The 21,651-nt window shown below is 45.3% G+C and overlaps 1 protein-coding gene across 3 annotated transcripts in view; it reads left to right on the forward strand.

Moving 5' to 3' along the window:
* Window positions 1–1,968: 1,968 nt before the first annotated feature.
* Window positions 1,969–21,651, forward strand: part of Tlk2 (tousled like kinase 2) — a 123,611-nt gene continuing 103,928 nt past the window's right edge. For 2 of the 3 annotated variants that reach the window (XM_045158795.1, XM_045158797.1), the window contains exons 1-2: window positions 3,090–3,190; window positions 5,308–5,390. In XM_045158795.1, coding sequence (XP_045014730.1) covers window positions 5,310–5,390 — 81 coding nt within the window. In that variant the 5' untranslated portion in view covers window positions 3,090–3,190; window positions 5,308–5,309. Of the gene's footprint in view, window positions 1,988–3,089; window positions 3,191–5,307; window positions 5,391–21,651 lie in introns of those variants that run through there. The other variant, XM_045158796.1, reaches the window with a different exon arrangement.

Genomic DNA, 21,651 nt, shown 5'->3' on the forward strand with positions numbered 1-21,651 from the left:
CCTCAAACTCAAGGCCATCTTCCTATTTCAGCCTCCTGAGTAGTGCTGGGATTAAAGGTGTGGTGATAAAAGTTTTCTTTCTTTCTTTTTTGTTTTTTTGAGGTAGGGTCTCACTCTAGCCCAGTCAGACCTGGAATTCACTATGCAGTCTCAGGGTGGCCTCGAACTCATGGTGATCCTTCTACCTCTGCCTTCCAAGTGCTGGAATTAAAGGAGTGCACCACCATGCAGGGTTCCTCCTTGAAAAAAAATTTTTTTAAGTGTTTTGAGACACTAAAAAAAAAAAAGTGGCTGGGCGTGGTGGTACCCGCCTTTAATCCCAGCACTCGGAAGGCAGAGGTAGGAGGATCGATCGCCATGAGTTTGAGGCCACCCTGAGACTGCATAGTGAATTCCAGGTCAGCCTGGAACAGAGGGAGACCCTGCCTCGAAAAACCAAAAAAAAAAAAAAAGTTTTGAGACAGGGTCTTTTAGCAAACCTCTTTCCTTAGCTTCCCAAATGCTGGGATTAGAGGTGCGTGCCATCATACCCAGCAAGAATCTATTCCAGGCTAACCTTGAACTCACAGCAATCCTCCCTACCCCTGCTTCTCAAATGCTGGGATTAAAAGTGTGTGCCACCACACCATGTTTAAGAATCCATTTCATGTAGTCTCAGGGTGGCCTCAAACTCACAGCAGTCCTCCTCCCTAGGTCTCTCAAACGCTGGGATTAAAGATGTGCACCACCAGAATCTATTTTCTTTTTCGTTTTTTTTTTTTTTTTTTTTTTTTTAGGTAGGGTCTTACTGTACCTCAGGCTGACCTGGAATTCACGGTGCAATCTATCTCAGGGTGGCTTCGAACCCACAGCCATCCTTCTACTTCTGCCTCTAGTGGTGGGATTCAAGGCATGCACCGCCACACCACGCCGGGCTCAAGAATCGATTTTCTTGATCAGTGACTATAAGGAAGGAGCTTGCCTTATGGGTTTCCTTGAGCACTGCCTTTGGGAGGCAAGCGCTGCTCCCCGCCTATCCTCTGGCTCCCCTGCCTTCCTCACGGTGAAGGCGGTGCTCTGGGCGCTTCTCCACCGTGACCCTTCTCTACCCTCTGCTTCTGACTTGCTCTCCCTCTCCCCCTCAGCTATCTTTCCACGCCATCTGGAATCCAGAAGAAGATGACTCCTGATTTGCCTTTTCCGACAGTGCTCTCGAGTGTCCCAAGTTTGGAAGGTTGAAGTACACTGCCATTTGCCCCATTTAGCAGGTTTGTGTCTTGTCAATATATGGAAATAGGAAGAAATAAGGGCAGCAACTCCACTTGGAGTTCTTCCCTGCCCCCGAAGGAAAGGTTCAAGTTTGTGGTTGAAAGGTATAAAATTTTCCCTTGCGATTCTCTGCTAGCCAGTCATCTTCAGACATGTGGTCAAAGAAACACCAGGAGAAAATGGAAAGTTGGTAGTTACTTGCCGGGCATGACACCTTTAATCCCATCACTAGAGAGGTTTAGGTAGGAATATCACCGTGACCGCGAGTTCAAGGCTAGCCCGCACTAGGGAGACCTTGCCTAAAAAAGAAAAAAAAAAAAAAAAAAAAAAGCAGATCGTTGCATTGAAGGCAGCCTCCTGGCGCACGAGGGTGGGTGAAGTCATGCTTGCTGGGGTCACCGTGGGAGCCCTTACCCGTCCTTGGAAGCCCTTCTGTCTGTTGCTCAAGTGCTCACTCTCTGAACACGTAACTCTGAAGGTGGTGGTGGTGGGGGGCGGCCTGTTTCTCCCTTCTAGAACTTACCCTCAGACCCCCTCCCCCTAAGCGCCCTGGGAGGGACTTTTTCTTAAAAAAAATATTTTTATTTTTTATCAACGGAGGTTGAAATGGAACCTCCCTCAGGGTGCCCAGGAGAGTCCTGCGGGTGCGGCGCTCCCGTCTCCGGAGGGCAGCATCCTGGTGAGGGTTCAGCTTTGATCCCAGGGCACCTTTTGTCCCTCGAGGCGCCCTGCCCATCAGGTATGTGCAGGGACAGTGCGGCGGCTCGGCAGGACTCCGGCGGGGCAGGGGCGGGGGGCGGGTGTGTCGGGGCGGGGTGGCGGTGGTCGGGGAGCTGGACGGTGGCTCTGCGCAGGTCAGCGCCAGCCGCCGACCCCGGCGGGCACAGCGAACTCCGTAGCGGGCTCCCGGGCGGGCGCTCCTCCCTCCGCAGTCCACCGGCGGGCAGAGCAGCCTCACTTCTCACCCAAACTTGTGTCGATCCGGGATCAGGCAGGCGCGGCCGCCGCTGGCCCCGCGGACAGCCCGGCCGAGTGGATACAAAGACCGTGGGCGCCCAGAGGCTCCGGCCGGCGAAGGGGCGCCCTTACCCACCACCCCGACCCCCGGGCCGCCCCTCACATCCCTGGGTCTCGCCGGCGACTCCCGCCGCCCGGCCCTCGCCAGCCCCGGCCAGGCGCGGCCTGCTCAGGCGGCGCGGGGTCCCCTGGTTAACCCCTGCCCGCCAGCCCGGCCTCTGATTGGAGGAGGCGGGGCGCCGGGGCAGCAGGGACCCCCCCTCCGGCCCCCCCGCACCATACACCTTCCTCGTCCCCTCCCCCCTCACCCTTCACTGTCGGCACTCTTCCCCCCCCAAGGACCCCCCCTTAGCCTCCCAGCCGTGCAAATCTCGCGAGGAAACACGCGCTTTCACTAGTGTGTTTACACCGATCACTACTAATCCGGACCGAACCGATCCGGATTAAGGGGCCGGAGGCGGGTCTTGGGCACCAGCGGTTCCGACGCCCCCCCCCACTACCACCCCAAGACCTCCGCGCCGCACTCGAGTGGCCCTTTCCCCCAGCCGAGGGGGTCCCCACCTCCCGCCCTGGCCTGGGCCCTCCTGCGCCTCCCTTGGCCTTTGTCCGGCGCCAGGAGGCCGGTCCCGCGCCCCCCCTCCTCATTCCCCCCCACCCCGCGGCCGCCCGGGCCCGGGCCCGCGTCAGGCGCCTTAGCTCTGTACGCGAGCCCGGGGATCTGCGGCCTCCGCGGCCCCCCTCCCCCGCCCGCCCTCTCGTGGAGACCGGCGCCGGCGGCGACTGCTTGGGCGGGGGGTTGCGGCGTTCAGGAGAGGCCCCGGCTCCGCCCCGGGCCTGCTCGAGGAAAGAGCAGAGCGGTCCGCAGCCGGGTCGGGTCGGGGCCGCTCCCGGGAGGAGCGTGGAGCGGCGGCGGCGGCGGCGGCAGGTGAGAGGCTGAGCTCGGGGCACAGGGAGGGAGGGCTGCCGGGCCCCGGGCCTTTATAACCGTCTGGGAAACCCCTGGGCCAGACGTGGCTGCGACCCAGGCCCACAGCGGGGCCGGCGGCGGGCCGCAGCTCCTTGGCGCTGAGGCGGGAGGTGCTCCTCCCTGAGGGCTGCGGGTCGCCCAGGGGCCGTGCAGAAGATGGGGCAGGCCCAGGCCTTGGGAGTGGGGCCCTGGGCCGCTTGAGAGTGGGGGGCCTCCTCGGGAACTGCCTGCTGGGCGTCCCCGCACCCCCCGAAGAGCTGCCCCTCGGTGACAGGTGGGCCTGGAGTTGGGGAAAGTTTGGAGCCGGTGAGGGGCGCCGGGACCAGGCCCCATCGGTCCTTGCTTCCCGGCTGTGGGCTGCAGGGAAGGATCCCAGATCCAAAGCCCCACTGGAATGAGACACGAGTGGATGTGTATTTAACAATATGAATTGGCATTAAACAAAATAAACCACTGGGGCATCATTTTTCCCGGCCGGGCCTGGAGATGGTGGTTTTGGGGACCTTGGGATTGGGGAGACGCATGCAACCTCTGCCATTCCGACCTCGATTAGGGCAGGGCTAGACCGCAAGCCAGGCCACTTACCTACTTAGGAAAAAACTCACTCACTCATCTCCTTTTTAAATGTCTTTTTATTTTTAAGATGCTTTTCTACCCTTCCAAGTATTTCCTAATTCCTTCTGTAACCTGTTTTTTGTTTTTTTTTTCCTCTTGTGTGAGTGAAACTTTAATTTGTCACCCTTTGCCCCAGGCTCCCAATCCAGGAAGGGAAATGAAACCGAGGACTTTTGTGGGGTTACTGGAAATTGTGGAGTTGTTAGATTGCAGATGGGGAATGTTTGGTTCACATTTTCAGTGAACTTTAAAATAAATGCCCATCATTCTAATAACTACTTAATAATATGTTTGGAAGGGTCCTGTGTAATAATGATGCCTGCTCCTTTCTCACTTTTAAGATGGAAGAGATTTTCAGTGTCTCTTCCAAGAGTTGATCTTTCTCAAAGGATGAACATATTTTCTGAGTGCCTGTACATTAATTGGTCAAGGAAGGAGTTTAAAAATGGTGTCCCTCCTGCCCCTCCCTGCTTGGAAGGTGTGCTAAAAGCTGATATCCAGACTCAAGAAACAAACCTACTGTTCTTGGGAGGGGTCAGAAAAACATTTTGTAAAGGGATTGTTACGGAGTTGCACGTTGGTGGTTTTACCCTGGGTTTGATAACTAAATTAAAAATAATTCCCTTTTTTTTTTTCCCCCTTGAGCTACTGTGAGGTCTTCAGAGAAAAGAGCTATACAGCAGTGTTATTTGAAGTTATTTGCAGCTTCTGATTCAGATATTAACTTGAAATTACTAATAATTTATATTTTTAACATAAGAGCGATTTCCTGTGTGTTTCAGAAAGAAATATTTAAAGTACTTAGATTCAAAGATTGATAGAAGGAATTTTCTTTTTGCAAGTTTGTCATTGGTTTTCCCTCCATTCAACTTTCAGAGATTATGTGAAGAATGCGAAGTTTGTTTTATTTTATTGGTTTTTCGAGGTAGGGTTTCACTCTAGCTCAGGGTAACCTGGAATACAGTCTATATTGTCAGGGTGGCCTTGAACTCCTACCTCTGCCTTCTGAGTACTGGGATTAAAGGCGTGCATCACCACGCCCGGCTTATTTTATTTTTTGAGATAGGGTCTCAATGTGTAAACCTGGCTGGCCTGGAATTTGCTGTGTAGACCAGGCTACCCCATAATTTGTGGCAGTACTCCTGTGTCCTGAGTGCTAGGATTCCAGGAGTGCAGCCCGCTGACTGTGTGTGTGCACGTATAAAATCAAATCAGAAGTCAGGAAAATAAAAAGCTGTCATAGCAAAGAATTTTGTAGGCTGGTATATAATTTTAAAGTAACCTGATACCATCAAATAACTATTTGATGCAGTACATTATAGCTTACCACTTGTGTGCTATATTTGCTTGAGGGTTACCCGTGAGCATTCAGTGACACACTTACTGTGAGGTTTACTATAAATTAAACTGGTTTCTCCCGTTTCAGTTTTCATGTTCACTTTTCACATTTTTCTCTTTAGAAATGATGGAAGAATTGCATAGCCTGGACCCACGGCGGCAGGAATTATTAGAAGCCAGGTTTACCGGAGTTGGTGTTAGTAAGGTGAGTAAAGTGAGAGACACTGTTCACAGTCTGCGCAGATTGAAAGCATGATGAAGAACAATTTGAGTGGACCACACTGATAGAGTGCAGGAGGATTTGTCTCATGGGCCAGTGACATTCTAAATCCAGTCGTTCCCAAGGTACATTTGAATGTTTGAGAGGATGTGCTTCTTTCCTCCTGTACAGGAGAGGGTTACCAAGTAGTCCGTGTTGCAAGGATGCCAACAGGATGTGTATTGAGATTCTATTCTATATTTTGTTAAAATATATTTCTCAGTCACTCAGGGAAAAAAAACAAACAAAACCTCACTGCAGGGCATTAAGTAGGTTTATTACACTGAATGTTTTGAGTAGTTATTTGGTAGAGTGTTAAAGAATTTCCCTCTGTGAAGTCTCTCAGTTCTCCAAATCTGCAATTCAGCAGATTCCTCCTGGTTGCACCCCTAGAATACTTTCTTGCTCGTCCAGTTTTCCTTCTGGTTCACTGTTGCTTTATGTGCACACATGTTGGAGGTTGGAGTGTGTGCTGGTGCATTCGTATGTTGTGGGTGCTTCTGCACATGCATATGGCGGCCAGAGGACAACCTCAGGTGGTATTCCTTTGGAGTGCTACTTGCTTGTTTGGAAACAGGGTCTCATTGACCTGAAGCTGGTCAATTGGGCTAGACTGCTGGTCAGCAAACTCCAGGGATCTTCCTGTCTCTACTTCCTCAGCATTGGGATTACAAGTAGGTGCTGCCATGCCAGCCTTTTCAACTCTATCCCAGCCCTTCTACTTTATTCTTGTGAGAGTATAAATTGAGATCAAGCTCTCCCCTCCCCCTCCCCGTCTTGTTGAGCAGATGGGAATTTAAGCAATATTGTAGCTTTCTTTATTTTTATTTTTTATTTATTTGAGAAGAATGAGAACGAATGATAGTGGGTGTGTGAGGTCCTCTAGCCTCTGCAAACAAACTCCAGATGCATGCACCACTTTGTGTATCTTGCTTTATCTGGGTACTGGGGAATTGAACCTGGGTCCTTAGGCTTTGTAGGCAAGTGCCTTAATCCCTAAGCTATCTCTCTAGTCCAGTATTATAGTTTTTGTGGGACTTTATGTACTTGCTTGTGTACCCCTCTTCTCACAGAATGACTTTAGTATGTTATATATTTATCTTTGTTCGTTTGGTTTTTCAAGGTAGGGTCTCCAGGCTGACCTGGAACTTAGTTACTCTGTAGTCTCAGGTTGACCTCAAACTCACAGCAATCCTTCTACCTCTGCCTTCTGAGTTCAGTGACTAAAGGTGTGTACCACCACACCAAGCTATACTTATGGTGTTTTATTTAAAAGCTTCACTGTACCAAGATTGTCATATTACTTAAGGTTGAAATGTGATGTGTGAGGTTCCCTCCCACCCCTTGCTCCCCCCAGAGGTAGGGCTTCACTCTAGCCCAGGCTGACCTGGGATTCATTATATAGTCTCAGGGTGGCCTTGAACTCTTGGTGATCCTCCTACCTCTGCCTCCTAAGTGCTGGAATTCAAGGTGTGTGCCACCATGCCTGGCTTGTTTTTGATCTTTCATCAATATAATGCATTTCTTTGTTTTTCAAGGATTTCTGTATTTTACAGTGACCTACGTATTAATTTCATGCTTTGGCTACTTGCTACTTCAAGGAGAAAGTGTATGTTAAGATTTATAGTTGTGCTAGGAATCTAGGGTAAATGGCTTCAGATACAAGTAAGCAGTATTAATTGAGCATTAAGGTAGTGTAGTCCCTGGTTCAATTGGTTACTCTGAACCCCCAGACTGGCCTTGAACTCCCTGCAGCCCCCTGAGCACTGGGGTTAAAGGTCTGTGCCACTACACCTGGCCAGCCTTGAATGTTAATCCTTCCGTTTCAGTCTTCCAGTTGCTGGCATTATGGGTGTGAGTTGCCATACTAGGCCTTACTGATGACTTTTGATTGGTTAAAGTTTGTGGTACTGTGGATTGCACCTTGAGCCTTGTGCATGGTAGGTTATGGCTCCATCACTGAGCCATATTTCCAGCCTATTATGACTTCTTTTTATAAAAAAATTTTATTTATTTTATTACTTATTTATTTGAAAGAGTGAGAGAGGAAAAGAGGTCGAGAGAGAGAGAGATTGAGAATGGGCACGCCACTGCAAACGAACTCCAGACCCATGTACCACCTTGTGTATCTGGCTTCATGGGTCCTGGGGAATTGAACCTGGGTCATTTGGCTTTGCAGGCAAGCACCTTAATCCCTAAGCCATTCCACTAGCCCCTATGACTTCTTTTATTTTGGGATTGGGTCTCCCTTAAGCTGGTTAGGCTGGCCTTGATCTCACTCTGTAGTCTGGATAGGCATTGAGCTTGTGTTCCTCTTCTCTTAGCCTCTTGAGTAGCTAGTATTACATTGTTGTGCCCCCCCCCCCCCCCCCAGGTAGGGTCTCACTTCAGCTCAGGCTGACCTGAATTTCACTATGTAGTCTCAGGGTGGCCTTGAATGCTGAGTGGATCATCCTACCTCTGCCTTCCAAGTGCTGGGATTAAAGGCATGCTCCACCATGGCTGGCTGGTGTGTCTTAAAAAAGGGTATTTTTATTCATTTATTTGCGAATATGGGGGAGAGAGAATGAGAATGAATACTGCACCAGGGCCTCTTGCTCCAAATACATATGCCACTTTGTGCATCTGGCTTTACATGGATGCTGGGGAATTGAACCTAGGCTGGCAGGCTTTGCAACCATTTAGGTATCTTCCCAGCCCTTGTTTTTTTTGAAGTTGGGTCTCAGTCTGTATCTGGAACTGGGCTGACTTGGAACTCACTGTAGTTTCAGGCTGGCCTCCAACTCACAGTGATTTTCCTCTCTCCGCCTCTCAAGTGCTAGGATGAGAGGCATGCTTAGCCACACCTGCCTGTTGTGTCTTTTATGTGAATTTTGCATAAGGCTCATGTCTTTTTTATTTTTTTATTTATTAGAAAGAGAGAGATTGAGATTGAGAATGGGCCTCCAGCCACTGAAGACAAACTCCAGATGCATGTGCCACCCTGTGCATCTGGCTTACATGGGTCTGAGGAATCGAACCGTAGTACTTTGGCTTTGCAGGAAAGTGCTTTAACCGCTAAGCCATCTCTCCAGCTGTCCCCCCCACCTTTATTTTTTTTTTTTAATGTTTCATTTATTTGAGAGTGAGAGAGAATGGGCATGCCAGGGCCTCCAGCCATTGCAAATGAACTCCAGACACATGCACCACCTTGTGCATCTGGTTTATGTGGGTACTGGGGAGTCAAACCTTCGTCCTTAGGCTTCACAGGCAAGCGCCTTAACCACCAAGCCATCTCTCCAGCCCGTTTGCCCGCCCTTCCTTCTTTCCTTCCTTCCTTTCTTTTCTTTTCTTTTTTTTTTTTTTTTTTTTAAGTAGGATCTCACTCTAGCCCAGGCTGACCTGGAACTCAATCCAGGCTGGCCTTGAACTCCACAGTGATCCTCTTACCTCTTCCTCATGTTGGGATCAAAAGCATATACTACCATACCCGGCTTTTTTTAATTAAAAAATTTTTTTTAAAGTACAATGATAGATTGTTTTTGATTTTTTAAAAATTTACTTATTTTATAAGGAGGAGAAAGAGAGAGGGAGGGGAGAGAGAATGACAGAGAGAATGGACCCACTAGGGCCTCCAACCACTACAAACGAACTCCAGTTGCATGGTCCTGGGGAGTCCAGCCTGGGTCCTTTGGCTTTGAAGGCAAGTGCCATTAAGCACTAAGCCATCTCTCTAGCCCACAAAGATTTATTTTATTACTTACTTATTTATATGGGGGGGGGGAATGTCTCGGGCCTCTAGCCACTGAAAATGAACTCCAGCCACTTGTGCTACCTTGTGCATCTGGCTGATGTGAGTCCTGAGAAATCAAATCTGGGTCCTTAGGCTTCACAGGCAAGTGTCTTAACCCCTGATCCTTCTCTTCAGCCCCAAATAAATCTTTCTTTAGTTTCTCTAGATAAAATAGCAACACTCCCTCTTGCCTCTCACACTCTTCTCACCATTTTGGGTTTTTTCATTTATTTACATACTACCTCTTGAAATAATTTTAGCTTGTAGGAAACTGGCAGTCCCAAGGAAAGTGCAGGGAGTTTTTGTTTGTATAAACAGGGCCTGGGTATTCGGTCATTGTTTGAATGGTGAAAGAATTCCATCTCCAGTTCTGCTACCATTCTGTAGAACTATCCTTGTCTGCGTTAAGGGGGTAGTAGGAGGGAGAGGTGGGGTGGTTCCCCAATTGTCTTACCACAGTGTTTTGGGATCTGTGCTTTGTTTGGGGAATTGTTCCCTCTTTTCTCTGGCAACTCACCTCTTTATCTGCTGGGTCTTTCTTTTAAAATTTTATTTATTTACTTGCATATGTAGGAGGGAAGAGGAGGTACATCAAGACCTCCAGCCACTGCAAACGAACTCTAGACGCATGTGCCTGCTTGTGCATCTGGCTTACATGGGTCCTGGGGAATCAAACCAACGTCCTTGGCTTTGCAGGCAAACGCCTTAACCACTAATCCATTTCTCTAGCCCACTGTACCACTTGTGTGTGTGTGTGTGTCTTATATGGGTGGTATGGGAATTAATCCCTGGGTAGGTGGCTTTGCAAGCAAGTGCCTTTAACTGCTGAGCCACATTCTCTCTCTCCACATACATACATTTTTTTTGAAAAGTCATGCTAGTTTCTTCTTGAGACTGAATAAATGTAATTTGTAGAAACTTAGTTTTCCAGCCTTGGGACTTTTTTTTTTTTTTTTTGTTCATTTTTTACTTATTTATTTGAGAGCAACAGACATAGAGAGAAAGACAGATAGAGGGAGAGAGAGAGAGAATGGGCGTGCCAGGGCTTCCAGCCACTGCAAACGAACTCCAGACGCGTGCGCCCCCTTGTGCATCTGGCTAACGTGGGACCTGGGGAACCGAGCCTCGAACTGGGGTCCTTAGGCTTCACAGGCAAGCGCTTAACCGCTAAGCCATCTCTCCAGCCTGGGACTTCTTTTTTAAAATTAATTAATTAATTAATTTCAAGTGTTAGGGTCTTTCTTTTTTAATTTCCTTTTATTATTACTATTATTAACAACTTCCATGATTATAAACAATACCCCATAGTAATGCCCTCCTTCCCCCCAACTTTCCCCTTTGAAACTCCATTCTCCATTATATAGATTTTTTTTTTTTTTTGAAATCTTTATTTACTTATTTTTTGGTTTTTCGAGGTAGAGTCTCACTCTAGCCCAGGCTGACCTGGAATTTTCTATGTGGTCTCAGGGTGGCCTCGGACTCACAGCAATCCACCCACCTACCTCTGCCTCCCAAGTGCTGGGATTAAAGGTGTGCGCCACCACGCCCTGCTGTTTCATTTATGTTTTACGGGAGATAGAGAAAGAGAGTGCGTGCCCATTGGCATACTGGGGCCTCTACCCACTTTAATCGAACTCCAGATGCATGCACTGCTGCCTTGTGTGTCTGGCATATGTAGAATATGAAAAGTTGAACATGGGTCCTTTGGCTTTGCAGGCAAGCACTTTAAACACTAAGCTATCATTTCAGCCCTATTTTAAATATTTTAATTAATTAATTAATTAATTTGAATGAGAAAGAGGTAGATAGAAAATGGGCACACCAGGGCCTCTAACCACTGCAAATGAACTCCAGACGCATGTGCCACCTTGTGCATCTGGCTTTGCATAGGTCCTGGGGAATCAAATCAGGGTCATTAAGCTTTGCAAGCAATCTTAACTGTTGAACCATCTCTCTACCTCCCCCCTCTATTTTTATTTATTTATTTATTTATTTTTTGAGGAAGGGTCTCACTCTAGCTTTCAGGCTATCCTGGAATTCACTATGTAGTCTCAGAGTGGCTTCGAACTCATGTCGATCCTCCTACCTCTGCCTCCCGAGTTCTGGGATTCAAGGCGTGCACCACCACACCTGGCTACCCCCCTCCCTTTATTTTTTAAGACAGGGTCCTCCTGTGCAGCTTAGACTGGCTTGGAACTCACTATGTAGTCCAGGCTGGTCCAAACTTATGATCCTCCTACCTCTCCCAAGTTCTGTGATTATAGGTCAAGGTTCATAATTAAATCTGTTTACATGGCCACCTACTGAGTAAGTCAGAAAGTTTGTTTTTAATTTGTAGTTTAAACTTAATCTGTCTCTGTTGTTAGGCTATTTTCTTTCTGTATAAGTGTGCTTCTGGTGAAATAGGGCATATATGATAGCAATAGATGTCATTCAGAATTGTTCTGCCTATACCCAGTTTAAAATCATGTAAATAGGTTTTAGAAAACTTGAATCCACACTTGGGAAACTGAGACAGGAGAATGATTAGTTTGTGGCAGCCTGGGCTAGAGTGGTAGACCCTACCTCAAAAAAACAAAACAGGGCTGGAGAGATGGCTTAGCGGTTAAGCGCTTGCCTGTGAAGCCTAAGGACCCCGGTTCGAGGCTCGGTTCCCCAGGTCCCACGTTAGCCAGATGCACAAGGGGGCGCACGCGTCTGGAGTTCGTTTGCAGAGGCTGGAAGCCCTGGCGCGCCCATTCTCTCTCTCCCTCTATCTGTCTTTCTCTCTGTGTCTGTCGTTCTCAAATAAATAAATAAAAAATTAAAAAAAAAAAAACAAGACAAAAAAATTAATTCAACAAATTTCTTAGTATGAAAGTCTACCTTTAACATAAGGAGTTTTCTGTTTTATCTATATCCATATACTTTTATCCCACTAATTGTATATTTTGATGACTCCATTACAATAAATATTTATCACAATAGGAGGATAGTTTATTTGTATAGCAAAGAAACGTGAGGGACTGGGGAAATGGCTCAGTGGGGAAAAGCATGAAATCCTGTGAAAAAGCTATGCATGTAACCCCAGTGCTGTGAAGTGCTGTGGCTTCCTGGTCAGCAAGTGTGACCAAAAATGGTATCTTCAGGTTCAGTGAGAGAGACTGTCTCCAGGAAATAAAACAGAGACAAGATAGAGGAGGACACTTGATATCCTCCCCAGGTGTGCACGTGGGTATGTGCATGTGCACCCCTTGCCTGCCCCCAATAAACAAAAGAAACTAAAAAATAAGTGAAGAATTATGTAGTTTGTAGAGAGAGGAAGAGAAAAGAAGCTTTTTTTTTTTTTTGGTTTTTCAAGGTAGGGTCTCACTTCAGCCCAGGCTATTCTGGAACTCTCTATGTAGTCTTAGGCTGGTCTTGAACTCACAGTGGTCCTTCTACCTCTGCATTCAGGTGCCACCATGCCTAGAGAAGATAATTCATTTTTCATTACTTTTTCCTATAACATTGTATCTCCTAGGTCATTGATTTGAAATGAGGGCATGGAGGGATGATGGTGGGTAAAAAGGAAGCTTTGGGCTAGAGGGATGGCTTCGCCATTAAGGCACTTGCCTGTAAAGTCAAAGGATCCATGTTCAATTTCCATATCCAGGTAAAGCCAGATGCACAAGATCGTACACGTGAACACGAGTCTGCAGTTCTTTGCAATGGCTAGAGGCCCTGGCATGCCCATCCTCCCTCCTTTCTTCTCTCTCTCTACCCGCCTCTTTTTCTCAAATAACTAAACTAAATATATATGTATATTTTTAAAAGAAGCTTTAGGTGAAATGGCTCCTGGTTTTAAGTTCTCTGTTATGGGTTATTGTTTCCCCATGAGGATGTCACTGCGTTTACAACTTCCAGTCTTGTTAGGATCCAGAAAGATTTCAGCCCTCAGCTGTAATGAGAGAGGTGTGATGCCACTGTGGTGGTGTTATGTAGTGGGACTTGTGTAGTTCATAACGTTTTTGTACCTTTTTTTTGGTTTTCATGGTAGGGTCTCACTCTAGCTCAGGCTGACCTGGAGTTCACTATGTAGTCTCAGGGTGGCCTTGAACTCATGGTGATCCTCCCCCTCCCGAGTGACACTACACCCAGCTTTTTTTTTTTTTTTTTTTTTTTTTTTTGAGGCAGGGTCTCGCTGTAGCCCAGGCTGATCTGGAATTCACTGTATAGTCTTAGAGTGGCCTTGAACTCACAGTGATCATCCTACCTCTGCCTCTCGAGTGCTGGGATTAAAGGCGTGCGCCACCATGCCTTTTAGTACTTCTTATTCTTATTTATTTGTTTGTTATTAGAGAGAGCGAATGGGCACGCCAAGGCCTATAGCCACTGCAAAGGAACTCTAGACATTTGTAACCATGTGCATCTGGCTTATGTGGGTACTGGGGAATTGAACCTGATTCATTAGGCTTTGTAGGCAAGCATCTTAACCACTGAGCCACCTCTCCAGCCCCTTTATTAGATTTTGCTTCTGGTTTTTTTTTTGGGGGGGGGGTTCAAGTTAGGGTCTTGCTTAAGCCCAGATTGACCCGGAATTTACTGTGTTGTCTCAGGGTGACCTTGAACGCATTCCTCTACCTCCCAAGTGCTGGGATTGAAGGTGTGTGCCACCATACACACCCAACTTTTTATTAGTTTTTTTTCTTTGTTTGTTTATTTTTCTTTTATTTTTTATTTATTTTTTTTGGTTTTATGAGGTAGGGTCTCACTTTAGCTCCGGCTGACCTGGAATTCTCTATGTAGTCTCAGGGTGGCCTCAATGGTGATCCTCTTACCTCTGCCTCTCAAGTGCTGGGATTAAAGGCGTGCACCACCACGCCTGGTTTGTTTGTTTATTTTTTGAGGTAGGGTTTCACTCTAGCTCAGGCTGACCTGTAATTTACTGTGTAATCTCAGGGTGGCCTCGAACTCATGGCGATCCTCCTACCTCTGCCTCCCAAATGCTGGGATTAAAGGTGTGTGCCACCACGCCTGGCTTTTTATTAGTTTTTAAAAATATATTTTAAAAATTATTTTACTTATTATTTATTTCAGAGAGAGAAAAAGGCAGATATATATATATAGAGAGAGAGAAAGGTATGCTAGGGCCTTCAGCTGCTGCAAATGAACTCCAAACTCATGCACCATTTTGTGCATCTGGCTTACGTGAGTCCTGGGGAATCAAACCTGGGTCTCTTGGCTTTGCAGGCAAGCGCCTTAACCACTACGCCATCTCTTCAGCCCTTTTAAAAAATTTATTACTTTTAAATATAGTATACAAACTAATAGGTTTTATTATAGCATTTTCATACCTGTATGCCATTGTATGTGCTCTTCTTCAACCTCTTTCTCCCACTGTAATTTTTTTTAGTATTTTTTATTTTTATTTATTTATTTGACAGAAGGAGGGTGAGAGAGAGAGAGAGAGAAAGGGTGCGCCAGGGCCTCCAGCCACTGCAAATGAACTCCAGACGCATGCGCCACCTTGTGCACCTGGCTTGTGTTGGTCCTGGGGAATAGAACCTGGGTCCTTTCGCTTTGCAGGCAAATGCCTTAACTGCTAAGACATCCCTCCAGCCCTTAAAAAATTAAAAAACTATTTTATATTTATTTATTTATTTGAGAAGGATAGAAAAATAAGCAGAGAGAGAATGGGCATGACGAGTACTCCAGGTACTGCAAATGAACTCCAGATGTATGCGCCTCCTTGTGCATCTGGCTTATGTGGGTCTTAGGAAATCACACCTAGGTCCTTTGGCTTTTCAGGTAAGTGTCTTAACCACTAAACCATCTCTCCAGCCCGCATTGTAGCATTTTAAAATATGGAACTATTCTTCATTTAGATCTATGGCAAGTATCTTTTTTTTTTTTTTTTGTTTTTTACTTGAGAGAAAGAGAATGGGAATATGAATATGGGCTTGTCAGGGCCTCCAGCCACTGCAAACAAACTCCAGACACATACACCACTTTGTGCATCTGGCTTTATGTGGGTACTGGGAAAATAAACAAAAGCTATCAGACCTTGCAGCAGGCAACTTAACTGTTGATCAATCTTCCCAGTCAATCTTAAATTTTAAAAATTTTCACTTTTTTTTTTTTGGTTTATTTTGAGGTAGGATTTTACTTTAGCCTAGGATTACCTGGAACTCACTTTGTAGCCCAGGCTGGTCTTGTACTCAACATGGTCCTCCTACCTCAGCCTCCCAAGAATGGGAATTAAAGGCATGTATCACCATGCCTGGCCTATATTTTTATTTTGGTTTTTCGAGGTAGCGTCTCACTCTAGCTCAGGCTGACTTGTAATTCACTATGTAGTCTCAGGGTGGCCTTGAATTCATGGGCATCCTCCTATCTCTGCCTCCTAGTGCTGGGATAAAGATGTGCACCACCGTAAATTTTCACTTTAAAAAAATTATTTATTTACACGGGGAGAGAGAGAATGAATGAATAAATAAATAAATGAGAATGGGCACACCAGGGCCTCCAGCTGCTACAAACTCCAGATGGAGATTACCACCATTTGGCTTTATGTAGGCACTAGGGAATCGAACCTAGCCCTTGTGAGATGAAGGAAGAATCAGGAATTCAAGCTCATCTTCCACTAGATAATGAGTTTGAGGCCAGCCTAGGCTATATAAGACCTTGTCTGGAAAAAAAAATGTTATAACTTGAACAATATCAAGTTCATCTGCATATGATAGTAGAATTTATAAGGCTTCTGAGGTTTTTACATAATATGAACTGAGTGAAAAAGAATCACCATTTTCTGGCTGCCTTTAGTCAGTGAGAGAAGGTGAAGCTCCAATAAGAGTAAAGCCACTCTCTTTCTCTCCGTCTTTCTCTGTCTTTCAAATAACAAAATCTAGGGCTGGAATGATGGCTTAGCAGTTAAGGTGCTTGCCTGCAATGCCAAAGGACCTGGGTTCGGTTCCCTAGAACCTACGTAAGCCACATGCACATGGTGGCACCTGTGTCTAGTGTTCTTTTGCAGAGGGAGAGGCCCTGGTGTGACCATTCTCTCTTTCTCTCCCTCTTTGTGTGTATGTGTGTGTGTCTGTTTCTCACAAACAAAAAAGGGCTGGGGAGATAGCTTAGTGGTTAGGGTGCTTGTCTACAAGGCCTAAGGACCCGTGTTCGACTCCCCAGATCCCACGTAAGCCAAACACACAAGATGACGCCTGTTCAAGCAGAGTTTCTTCTTTACCTGATGAGTGAATCTGAAAGGCCTGGTGATCTTAAGAAATTGTATCTCCATCTCCATTTTGAGATCACTTTTGTTACAGCAATTAACTTTAGCAGCCTTTTGTTTGCTTGTTTATTTGTGGGAAGGGACAGGATGGGTGAAGTAGCATCTCAGTATAGCCTAGGCTGGCCACAAACTGAGTGTAGCTGAGGATCGCTTTGATTGAGCTCCTGCTCCCACCGTAGCCATATTTAATGTTGAAAATAGCAGAAGCTATTATCAGGCTGACTTATCCAATCTCCATTATGGTAACAGTTGATCATCTAGAATTAGGCACATAATCTATAATTTTTTTCTTTTTTGAGATATCTTTGTGTTTGTGTGTTTGCAGTACTGAGTATTGAACCTAGAGCCTTGTACATGCTAGGCATGCATCTACCACAAAGTTCAAATGGCTTTTTATTTTTAAATTTTTGTTTATTTAAATTTTTATTTATCCATTTTGTGTGTATACGTAAGAGAGTGAGAGGCATATATATAGAGAGAATGGGCACATCAGGGCATCCAGTCACTGCAAACGAATTTCAAATGCATGTGCCCCCTTGTGTTTCTGGTTTGTATGGGTACTGGGTAATTGAACCTGGGCCCTTAGGCTTCACAGGCAAATGCCTTAATCTCTAAGGCGTCCCTCCAACCCCCCCCCTTTTTTTTTTCTGCAGTTGGGTCTGTCTAGCCTAGGCTGACCTGGAATTCACTGTATAGTCTCAGGCCAGCCTTTAACTCACAGTGATTCTTCTACCTCTGCCTCCTGAGTGTGGGGATTAAAGGCGTGTGCCACCATGCCTAGCTCAAATAGTTTTTAAATAGAAATTGATAGGGCTGGAGAGATGGCTTAGTGGTTAAGGTGCTTGCCTATGAAGCACAAGGACCCATGTTTGACTACAGATCCCATGTAAGTTAGATGCACAAAGGTGAGGCAAGTGCAAGATCACACATGCCCACTAGGTGGCACAAGCGTCTGGAGTGCGATTGCAGTGGCTGTGGCGCTGGCGTGCCAATTCCCTTTCTCCTTTCTCTGGCTTGCTCTTGCTCTCTCTAAGAAAATAAAAATTTTAAAAACCCACAAAAAACAAAGGAAGAAATTGATAAAGGGGTTGAGGAGGGCTGGAGAGAAGGGTCAGCAGTTAAGGCGTTTGCCTACAAAGCTCATGACCCAAGTTCCATTCCCCAGTACCACCGAAAGCCAGATGCACAATGTGGTGCATGCATATTGAGTCCATTTGCTGTGGCTGGAGGCCTTGGCATGCCCATTCTCTCTGTCTCTCTTCTCTCTCTCTGTGCTTGTAATTAAATAAATAAATAAAATCTTTTTTTTCCCCCCCCCAAAAAGCAAGGGCTTAGCTGGGCATAGTGGCACATGCCTTTAATCCCAGCTCTTGGGAAGCAAAGGTAGGCAGATTGCCATGAGTTCAAGGCTACCCTGAAAAATACATAATGAATTCCAGGTCAGCCTGGGCTAGAGGGAGGCCCCTACCATGAAACCACCCTCAAAAGGGGGAGGGCTTGAGGCAATACCTACGTAGTATCTGGATAGGATGAAAGGAAAACATGCATAGTAGCTATATTGAAATCTAGGTGTTCATGTTTTCAGCAGTTGGGTTCAGCTGTTCCTGAGTTTACATACACTATGTTTGGGTGTTAGAGGAACTTGAAAAGTCAACCTAGTTGTACTATACTTGAGGTGCAGTAAGTGTGGATATAAAATGTCCTTCCTTATAGGCTCATGTGTTGAAGGCTGGTTCTCCAGCTGGTGATGCTATTGAGAACATGTGAAGGTACTGCCTTGAATCAAGGAGGTACTTACTACCTTCTCTAATAGGTTACTGCATTAATAAGCACATAGCTGAATAGGCCATTATGAAATGGGCAAAGTTGGAGGAAGTAGGGCACTGAGGTGTGCCTTTGCAGGGCGCCTGTACCCTCCTTGCTCTTTCTTGTTTCTAGGCTGCCCTGAGGTGAGTAACTTTCCTCTGCCACATCTTTCCACCCTTACGCTTCTGCCTTGCCACAGGACCAATGCAATGGAGATAGCTGACCAGGGAATGAAACCACCTCTGAAACCATGAGCCAAAAATAAGTGCTTCCTCCCTTAACATTGCTGTCTCAGGTATTTTTGTCATAGTGGTGAAATACAGGTGCAGACATGGACTCAGGTGTTTACGACACACAGCTGAAAGTGAATATTATAACGTCAGGCTATGGGAGCAGAAAAGATGACGTAGTTGATATATTCAAGGGGCAGATTGTATGGTACTTAGAAAACATCAATGTAGATAACTTAAGAAGACAATATAATAAAATATTACTGGGCTGGAGAGGTGTCTTGGCAGTTAAAGGTACTTGCTTGCAAAGCCTGACAGCCGGGTTCAAATCTCCAGTACTCACATATAGCCAGATGCACAGTGGCACATGAGTCAAGTTCATTTGCAGTAGCAAGAGATCTTAGCATGACCATTCTCATTTTCTCTCTCTCTCCCTCTATCTTTTAGTTTGTCTTCCTCTCTTCTGCTAGCACATAAAGGACAAATAAAATATTAAAAAATATTACTATGAATGTTAAGGAATACATACAGAATGACTTCATTTTTGTGATTTGGACATTTCTGTTGAGATAGGGTTTCCTCAACATGTGCTCCAGGCAAGGGATAAAAAGGACTTTCTTTAAATGAGATAAAGTCATCTATGGGAAATCTAGCCTAGTGAATGCAGTGTTGAATAATGAGACCCTGCTTTCAAACAAGGGAGAAGGCAAGGACCAGCACCTAAGTTGACCTCTGACTTCCACAAGTGTGTCATGGCGTGCTTGTCCATAAACAAACATGCCTCCCTAATACTTTGTCAAATTCCTTACAGAAGTTATGTTCTAACTTCATGGTTGAATACCCAAGGTTCAAATTATTGAAGAATATTGATGTCTTCCTGACCTTAACTTTATAATGACCTACCATGTAATAGGTGACTGTGATGATACAGTAGTGAATAAAAAACAATTTCTTCGAGGTAGGGTCTCACTCTAGCTCAGGCTGACCTCAGACTCACAGTGGTCCTCCTACCTTGGCCTCTGGAATGCTGGGATTAAAGGCGTGTCATACCATGCCCAACTAATTTTTTTATTTATGAGAGGGAGAGAAAAAGAATATAACTGAGAGAGATAATGAACACACCAGGGCCCCTCGCTGCTGCAAACCAACTTCAGATGCTTGTGCCATTCTGTGCATGGCTTTACATGGGTACTGGGGAGTCAAACTGAGACTGGCTTATTTGCATGTAAGCAGATAAGCACCTTTAACTGCTTGGCCATTTCCCAGGCCTCCATATGGAAATTTTAATCTAGTGGAAATGAAAGGGAGAGATACTTATGGGACCCGAGCTTCCACTTTTGGCTAACATTTTCTTTTCTTTTTAATTTCTTTTTATTCTTTTTATTTTTTCTTCCAAATTTTTATTAACAACTTCAGTGATTATAAAAAATGCCCCATGTTAATACCCTTCATCCCCCCACTTTCCCCTTTGAAACTCCATTCTCCATCATACCTCCTCCCCATCTCAATTAGTCTCTCTTTTAATTTTGATGTCAAGATCTTTCCTTCCTCTTATGATGGTCTTGTGCAGGTAGTGTCAGGTGCTGTGAGGCCATGGATATCCAGGCCATTTTGTGTCTGGAGGGAGCATAACATTTTCTTTTAATTATTATTTTTTGTTTTTCTTTTAAGGGAGAGAGAGAGAGAGAGATATGAAGATAGAGAGAGAGGGAGAGAAAGAAAGAAAGAAAGAAAGAAGCAGATATAGAAAGACAGTGGGTTTGCCAGAGGCTCCAGCCACTCCAGACAAACCACCATGCCCGGCTACAGTCCTTTGGCTTTGCAGATGAGGGCCTTAACCACTCCAGCCCTTGGCTAACCTTTTACAAAATATGTAAATATTGCTGGGCATGGTGGGGCATGCCTTTAATCCCAGCACTTGTGAAGCAGATGTAGGAGGATCACTGTGAGTTCAAGGCCACTCTGAGACTGCATAGTGAATTCCAGGTTACCCTGGGCTAGAGTAAGACCCTACCTCAAAAAACAAAACAACATTAACAACAACAAGAAATTTTATATATTATTTGAGGCAGAGATAGAGAAAGAGGCAGGCAGAAAGATGCACGAAGGCTTCAGCAAAACAAACTCCAGATGCATGTGCCACTTTGTGCATCTGGCTTTACATGAGCATTCATAGTTAAGCCTCAGAAAATGCACACACCCAGAGGTTTGTCTCCTAGATCCCATTAGTCCATCAATCAAGATTAATAAACATACACACACACACAAAGATTATTGATCATATTGGGTTTTGTTTATGAAGTCCAGGCTGTTGTCATACTAGATTCTCCTGTCACCTCCTTTTAGAGTGCTGATTTTAGGCTTGGGTCAGTAAACTTACCTTCCCTGTCGCAGATATTAGTGTATGTAGACCTGGTATGCCCATACATACCTACCTACATATACATGCATTATTTCATGCTGATGAATGACCCTGGAGCCACATGTTCTTCCATTGAGCTGTACCCCATTAATTATTATGTTGGTACATTTTAGACCAATTTGTTTTGGGGGGGTCATTTTAAGGTAGGTTCTTGCTCTAGCCCAGGTTGACCTGGAATTCACTCTGTAGTTTCAGGGTGGCCTCGAACTGATGGCAATCCTCTTACCTCTGCCTCTCAAGTGCTGAGATTAAAAGTGTGTGTCACTTAAAAAAAAAAAAAAATGATTGCTGTAAAAAAAAAAAAAAAAAAAAAAAAGTGTGTGTCACCATGCCAGGCTTAGACCAGCGTTTTATAACTTTTTTTTTTTTTTTTTTTTGGAGTCAGCATCTCAGAACTGCTGTATAGCTGAGAATGTTCTTGAACACCTACGCCTCCCTCCTGTCTTCACCTCTCAAGTGCTGGGATTATAGATTATAGATATATGTCACCATACCTGGTCTTTGGTTGTTTTTTTCCTTTTTAAGGTAGAGTATTTAGCCCAGGCTCAGTTGAAACTCACTCTGTAGTTCCAGGCTAGCCTTGAACACACAGCAATCCTCCTACCTCTTACCTCTTGGTTTTATGTTGTTTTTTTTTTTTTTTAATTTTTATTAACATTTTCCATGATTATAAATGTTTGTTTGTTTTTTGAGGTAGGGTTTCACTCTAGTCCAGGCTGGCCCAG

The sequence above is a fragment of the Jaculus jaculus genome, chromosome 9 (assembly GCF_020740685.1).
Source record: "Jaculus jaculus isolate mJacJac1 chromosome 9, mJacJac1.mat.Y.cur, whole genome shotgun sequence".
Classification (NCBI taxonomy): domain Eukaryota; kingdom Metazoa; phylum Chordata; class Mammalia; order Rodentia; family Dipodidae; genus Jaculus; species Jaculus jaculus.